This window comes from Podarcis tiliguerta (genome assembly GCF_965153285.1).
Source record: "Podarcis tiliguerta genome assembly, chromosome: 4".
Lineage (NCBI taxonomy): Eukaryota > Metazoa > Chordata > Lepidosauria > Squamata > Lacertidae > Podarcis > Podarcis tiliguerta.
Window position 1 is genome coordinate 94,831,067 of NC_139537.1, and position 8,004 is coordinate 94,839,070.

Below are 8,004 nucleotides of genomic sequence, written 5' to 3' on the forward strand. Positions count from 1 at the left end.
GACTCCACCACACTCCTTGGCAGCAAATTCCACTGTCGAACAGCTCTAATAATAATAGTAAAATTTATTGTTTATACCCCGCCCATCTACCAATGCAGACAAATCTATTACTATCCTAAATGAGGCAAGCGGAAATGCTAAAGCACATTACCCTGAACACAATCAACACATACCTTAAAAAATAGCTATACCATTAAAAGACAGGTATAGCAGATCCTGCCTTACCAAAAGAGACCACAAATACTTTAAAATATTTCAACCTAAAGGCCAAATGCCTCAGTAAAATGGCAAGTTTTTGCCTGGCACATTCCATTATAGAGATCAGTATTAGTTTCCCATTCTTTCACTAAATCCAGTTGTATGTTATTTCGGCAAACCGCTACCATTTAAGTTTTTCACTGCACAGTAAACACTTTCTTTGGAAGGATGTACAATAATCCTGTACACTTGCTACAGGGGTTTGTTAAAGAAGCTCCCATCAATTTCTTTATGTTGTCTTTGTATCATCCTTGCCATTTTAAAATTGATCAGATCTTATGAATATGGTTTAGCAACGTCGAAAGTTGTTTAAAGTATTGTGCTTTTTCTTGAATTTTTAGAGACATATCTCTATCATCTTCACAATGCCAACAACTCCCCATGCTACCAGCAAGGTGGTTTAAAATAATTTCTCGGGCTATATCAAAAAGTTGACTCTGTACAAAACCCACGGAGTGCTCTAGATTTAGATGTATTATTTTCCTTGCACCCCGTCATCACCATCAGTTCAGCTACCCTATGCATTCTTTTACCTTGTTCTGGGTAGTGAAGGGGAATTGAATTGGACCAGTAGTAAGGTAAAGGTAAAGGTACCCCTGCCTGTACAGGCCAGTCTTGCCAGACTCTAGGGTTGTGCGCTCATCTCACTCTAAAGGCCAGGAGCCAGCGCTGTCCGAAGACACTTCTGGGTCACATGGCCAGCGTGACAAGCTGCATCTGGCGAGCCAGCGCAGCACACGGAACGCCGTTTACCTTCCCGCTGGTAAGCGGTCCCTATTTACCTACTTGCACCCGAGGGTGCTTTCGAACTGCTAGGTTGGCAGGCGCTGGGACCGAACGACGGGAGCGCACCCCGCCGCGGGGATTCAAACCGCCGACCTTTCGATCAACAAGTCCTAGGTGCTGAGGCTTTAATGCACAGCGCCACCCGCGTCCACCCGTAGTAGCTAATAGCTAAATCTTTTATCTCTTCCCACTCCCCGTGGGGCAGTTTGAAATCCAACCATGTGGAGCACAGTCTCAAAAGCGCCTTTCAGAGCATTCTGCAAGACCGACTATCGGTTGACCGCCAGGTCTTTTGGAGCCCCTTGTGGAGCATTTTTCAGGCACACACCTCTTTTACCTGAGACAAGTCTTTACTAGCCCTGAACCTGATGTCATATACGATGTCAGCTGTAGGGCAGGTGGGTGTGGCTTGGCTGAAATGGTCTCACAGGCCAAATGCAGAGGACAAAATTTTAGTGATCTGGGGCAAGTGCATGTGACAGTATTGAACTTAAAAAGTCTGTAACCAGCATTAAAAAAAAAAATCCACTGGTGTCACAACACGCTATTTACGCTTATAGCTAAGTATACAATTTTCCACCTGTCGAGGTAGATGAATCACTACTAAAGCAGGTGGATTTATTAAGCCCTGAAAAACTAGTTGTTTTATACTTCTTTTTCATTTCCCTTATAAGGCAAGGTTCTCCAAATCTAAGTGCTGCAAAACTGGCTAGTCACAACAAGTTTGAACAAATGTGACAGGCTTGCAATACTTGAAAGACCCTTACAGTTTTTCTGATAGTTTCACAGGAGTTCCTTTAAGGATAATGAGATAATAGACAAGAGAGTCTATTCTGAAGTAGTGCTAAGTGTGTGTCTGTATGTACAAGTAATACATTTATCGGAACTGAACCCCCTGCAATGCAACTTAGGTGAGAATTAGAGAGAGAAATCCCTCCTCTTCTCTTGGGCCATTTACACTTTTACAAACCTACTGTGTTCCCAACTCAGCCTTTCTTCATAGGAAGATGCTCTAAGGCCTTGCTTAGAGGTTTAATAACCCCAAGAAAATAAAGAATGAAGCATAATAGCCCCAATGTGTTTTGGGTATCACTTTTCTTCTGGGGATCAGCTATACCTATCTTCCTATTAAAATACAGGATAAAATAAACTTTCTCCTCTAGAATCTTTTTTCCTAGTTACCAGAGAGCCAGACTTAAAACTGTCTTATTTTCAATATTCAGGTTTCTTCTTTCAGGTTATGGATGAGCCCCAAAGAAGAAGAAACACTGAAGAGATCGACCTGGTTTAGTGCATTCTTTTAACAGATACATAATCTAAGAAAATATATTTTAGGAGGGCGTGCTTGGCTAGAGCAAAGACTACTTTGGGAATTGGTCCTAATTCTCATCACTGTGAAAGTTGATTGATTTCATTTGTATTCTCTTGCCAGAGAAACCCAAACACTCAAACGCTCACTACCCTCTACTTTCTCTGATTAGCATTCTCAGGTATCAATTTCTTTAATCTCCAGGGATTGTTTACTGCTGAGTTGATACTGACACCAAGTGGTAAGAAATAGGAAATGTTCGCATTTAATAATTTCTGCATCTGTCTCTCAAGACTTTTTATTTATGGAAGATTTCTCTTAGACACAGATCAGAAGTCTGCAGCAAGTTATGAGTTGCTTTGGAATTTCATGTTGTCATTTGTCATTGTGTGTGTTTGTAAAATGTATACATTGGCTCACGAAAGTGCTTATTACACTTGAAGTAGAATAAAGTACAGCCATTGTCACCCAACACTTAGAAACAGTTGTTGAGACAATGTTGAAATCTAGGGAGTTTCAGCCTGTTGTAATCCACATGAAACCATTTATGATCCCATCTTAGTGCAAAGTGTGTGACCTGAAACTTGACCGTTGAGCTTGCTTTAACAAACAACTCATTTTCTCCATCTTGAAACTAAACACAGCATACTACCATGTACTGGTAAAGAAATAACTATTTTTAATTTTCCATGAGCATCTAACTTGAAGAAGAACTCTGTATAACTTTAAAGTTCACATCCTGCATTTTGAACAACTGGCCCAAATGGAATCTTATTGCTTGGTCAATATTTCTTTTTTACTAAATGTTTTCCAGGAAGATGCCTTACTGCATTATAAAGATATCATTAGATTCATGAAAGAGAGAGTAGCCATTCTACTAAACACTCACCTTTGCTCTAGTACCTGGGAAACTCTCCCTGAAAAGAGCTGCATCAGGCATTTTAAACCTGTAACACCCACTGGGAAAAACAGACTAACAGAGCCAGGTTTATACTGCAAGACAAGCCCAGGAGATTAAGCCTCCAGTCTTATGCACACAAAAAGTACAATCCTAGCCACGTTCACTCACAAGTAAATCCTACTGAATTCAATGGGGCTAACTCCCAGGTAAGCAGGGTTAAGACTGCAATCTTAGCTGGCAGTAAATCCCACTGAACATATTGCTATTTCTGCTTCAGAACAAAATAGGTTTGTTTTTCATTTTTTTAAACAAATGGCATACAAACCTCCATCAAGTGTTTCAACTGAGATTTGTAATCATTCAGTTCTTCAGATGCTGCATCCTTCTTTACCTGTAGTTCATTTAGCCCCTTTTTTAAAGGATGTACTGCTTCGTAAAATATAATCTGAAATGCATGAAGCATAAACATAATTATTACTCTACAGTGTAAAAGAATTAATATTTTATACCCACTTCCTTCTTCCTTAATTTCAACTGTGAGCTTTTTGGCAAACCATTTTTTTAATCTGCATGAATAAAATAAAGTACACATTTAAAATACACTAAGCACTATACAACCACACAATTAATGCTGGTAAATTTACCTTCAAACTTCTAAATGCTTTTATTAAGTATAAAATGCACAATAAAGCATTTCTATTCTATTCTTATCAAGGCCTCAGAATTGAGATCCTAAAAACATTTTCTTAAACCAGGCACTCCTAGATTAACTTAAAACATATGCCCTTAGAATTCCATTACAATATTTTATCAAACATCTATAGGATTATCTAGAGACAAAATGACAAAAGTTAGAATGAATTTCAGGCGCTTCTTACATCTACCTACTGATAATAGGTGTCTATCATGAGGCGATAATTAATTAGGTGGCCCAAAGTTCAGAGGCAATATTTCAGCTTCCATGTTTCATGAGATCTTGGTGTGAAAATATATGCTGTGTCTATTTACTGCTGTGCTTACTAAAAAGAAGGGACACAAGATCAACAACGCAGATCAATTACACTCCCTCTCCACAGATCACACCTTTCAGTGGCCCCAGATCACACCCCAAATGCTTTTTTCCTGGCTGAGAGCATCTCTGAACTCTGAAAATGGCTCTTGATGCCTAAATAGTGTGTGTGTGTAAAGCTAGCCTACCATACTTTTGCCTCTGGCAGTGCCCACCACAAACAAGTCTCTTCTGGAAGGCTGCCCTCAAGCTGAAAAAGCTGAAAAAGGTTGTAGACTGGCATATTACGAATACCAGTGAAAGCCATTATTAGGTAGTGAAAACCATGTCAATGCTAGAAGAGCAGATGCTAAGAAATTACAGGTTGTATCCAATGCTGCCCATGAACTTTCACTCACGCCAAGAGGACCTCACCTTCCTCTTGGGAGCGTTCCGGGGGGGGGGGGCGTGTAAGAGGACAAGAGGAAAGTGAAGTTGTTTTGCAGGAGCAGAAGTACATTTGCACAACACCGGATTCTGCCCTAGGTGTTTTTTAAAAATGGAAACATTCAACTTCACATTCCATCCATCATCACATTTTTCCACAACCTGCTGACATTTATACGGTGATCCTTGAAGTTCATTCCTCCCACCTACAATATGCATAGAAGTTTGCATCATTTATTTTCTTGTCCTAACAGTTATCTCCATCTCCATTATCTCTTGCAGTGATAGATTTATACTTCTGATGGGGCACAAGTACTTACAGACACATATTCAGGAATTGAAAGTTCATCTTCTGAAAGCGATTTGAGTTTGGTGTAGCACTCATCAGTCAATTCAAGGTCACGCAAGCTGCGGCGAATATCTCCGGACCGCTCTCTCAACTGATGGTTATTCTTTTCTAGCTGCTTCTGGCGCAGCAAGATGGTTTCCATTTCCTGTTTCATTAGTTCTTGATGTTTTCTAAGAAAACACATCAACAAATTATTTGTGATTTACCCAAATAAATTTATCCTAGAAACATGTTTCATTTCCTTTGAATTCAGTTTTTCAGAGACCGTACAGTGAATCTATGCAAGAATTTGCATAAAGGGATCGTTCAGAAATGCCAAACCATAGTTTAGGGTTACATGCATGAAAATTGGCTCAGAAGCTGCGTTGTCTCCAAACAGACAGCAATTTCCTCCATCTTATCCAGGTTTAAAGCAAACCATAGTTTGCTCAAAACAGTGAACTGTGGATTGTGTTCACTCTGCAAACTAGGATTGGAAATTAAGAGTTTCACCATTGCTTCCAAGCCTCATTTTGAGTTGAACAAAATTCTGATCTTCTTCAAACTGAGGAATGTGGAGGAGAAAATCTCTGCATGTAGGAGGAGAAGGGAGCACACAGATCTGAAGAACTAGCCATTTATTTACAAAAATCAACCATGGTTTGGCATTATGTCTGTGCTCAAAGATCTGAAACACAAATGCATAGCGTAACACAAAATTTGCAAAAATATTTAACCATCAATTATGATTTAGGTCCCACTTCTGTATTTAGAATACACTGATTCCGAATTCTTCTTTCTCATACCGAGCATCTTCTTGCTGTAAGGCCAACTGGTTATCTAGTCGTAAAGATAGCAGCTGTTTCTCATGGAGAGCATCATTAAGTTTTTCTTCCAGTTCTTCAATCTAAAACAGATAATCAGGCAGCAGAAAAGAAACAAGAATTTAATTGATGCCCAGAATTATATAAAAATGAGGGTAGTATCTTTCCAACAATACATATTATGAAGAATATTTATCTACCCCACCTTCCCCCCCAAAAAACCCACCCTCAGTTTTTTAGTACAGTATGTCCCAAAACTCTGCCTATTTTAAAAGGAAACCAAGAACACATTACTATATCTCCCAATAATAACTTTGCTTTTTGCAACCCTAAAACATGTAAGAATTAGATCATACTTTAGTCAGGTATTCCACCTTCAAGTTGTCTAACATCAAGTTCTTCTGGGAAAGTTCTATTTTCAGCAACTGCACATTATGAAGCAGCTCCTTCCTCTCAATCAGCTGTCTAGTAATTTTGACGGGACCTTCCCGATCTTCAGAGGAAGAAATATCATCAGTGGGTACTGTAGTCTCCAAGCTTATATCTTCCAATTCCAAGGAGCTGGAAACATTAACTTTTTTGGATTCTCTGGAGCTTTTCCGTGACATTCTCCCGACAGTGCCCAAAGACTTTCTAATTGCAGTTCAAGTAACTTGGGGAAGAAAAAGAAGAAGAAGGGAATGGTGGTAAGTAGAAGGATTTTTACAGAAGAATTCATCCTATCCCGTGCTACATCTGAAACATGTCAAGTGAATAAATTCTATACAAGGCCAAGAACCCCATGCTGGCACATATCAGCTATTATTCCTAAACCTATCTCGTCAGAAATAAAACATTAAGCCAACAGTTCTCATGTTTTTATCAACACCAGTATGTTGCGTGACACACTACCATACAGCTATCCATGATGCCCAACTCAAATATTCACCAGTTTGCCAACAACAACAATTGAAAGACCATAGGAAGAGTGTTGCGGATACGCAATATAAAACAGGCTGGGGCATTCAAAAGAAGTCGACACATTCAGAGCACCCAGTAAGAATAACAGAATCATAGAGTTGGAAGAGATTCCCCCAAGGTCATCTAGCCCAACCCCCCGCAATGCAGGAATCGTTCCCACAACTCGAACCACCAACCTTCTGGTTAACAAACAGGCGCTCTGATCCTGAACCGCCCTGACATCTTCAGATGAAGGGAGATATACAAATTAAATAAATGCAGGTTCTTCCCATTTTTATTTTTACCCACGTTCCTCAACAGTTGTCTTAGTAGGCAGTTGCTTGCAGCGGTTCTCAAGCTGTCTGTCCCCAGATGTTGTTGGACTACAACTCCCATCATCCCAGATCTCTGGCCCTGAAAGCTAGGGGTGATGGGAGTTGTAGTCCAACAACATCTGGGGACTCACAGGTTCAGAAAGGAGCACATTCCTAGCCGCCTTCTCTTTCTGCCAGAGGGGTTTTGGCAAATGGCTGGTTTCAAGGCCCTATGCCCCCTCCCCCCCCACCCAGAAACTAGGAAATACTCCTAACGGCACTGGCCTACCTTGCAGGGTTGTGGGTCCCCAAAGAGCTCTGACAACAGCCAGGCAGCCTCCACATGCCCTTGACTCAGCTACGCAGCAAAGAGATACAGCGCCCTAAGGAGAAAGAGAAGAAGGGGGAGAAGGGGGAGAACTTCGCCCGCGCGGCTCCTCCACAACACACACACCCCGTCAGCCGACGGACCGCGCATGCGCTCCTCTGGCGGGGCCCTCATGGCGGCCCTGCTGCCATGGTAACGGGAGCGACGCTCCTCGGCCCCAGACGCTCCTTTCTCCCGCCGTTTCGCACGGCATGACGGGAGTGGCGGTTGAAACGTAGAGATAGAAAAGTAAAGAGACGGGCCCGTGTGGGCGGAGCTGAAGGCCGCCATAGAAGGGGTGTCGCTTATATTTTCATGCGCCTGATATCACAGAACCAACCCATTCAATTTTTATTTTATTTTATTTTTAAAAACCGGTTTGGGGTAAGCGCAGCGTCGCCCCTCCCCGTGGCGAACGCGCGCAACACTTCTAACCCCTCCCCCCCGGGGAAAAAAATCTAGACCTCTGAGAGCGGCGGCGAACTAGAGAGAGGATTTGCCTAGAGCGGCTCTCTACGGTGGCCGACGGCGGCCGCTGCTGGG

The 8,004-nt window shown here is 41.6% G+C and overlaps 1 protein-coding gene across 1 annotated transcript in view; it reads right to left on the bottom strand.

Annotated features, from left to right (window-relative positions):
* Positions 1-7,679, bottom strand: part of PIBF1 (progesterone immunomodulatory binding factor 1) — an 84,543-nt gene extending 76,864 nt beyond the window's left edge. The window contains exons 1-5 of the mRNA XM_083435821.1: positions 7,384-7,679; positions 6,198-6,493; positions 5,824-5,924; positions 5,010-5,208; positions 3,580-3,699 (exon numbers count right to left, since the gene is read on the bottom strand). Of these exons, the coding sequence (XP_083291947.1) occupies positions 3,580-3,699; positions 5,010-5,208; positions 5,824-5,924; positions 6,198-6,449 (672 nt within the window). The 5' untranslated portion in view covers positions 6,450-6,493; positions 7,384-7,679. The remainder of the gene's footprint in view (positions 1-3,579; positions 3,700-5,009; positions 5,209-5,823; positions 5,925-6,197; positions 6,494-7,383) is intronic.
* Positions 7,680-8,004: the final 325 nt, after the last annotated feature.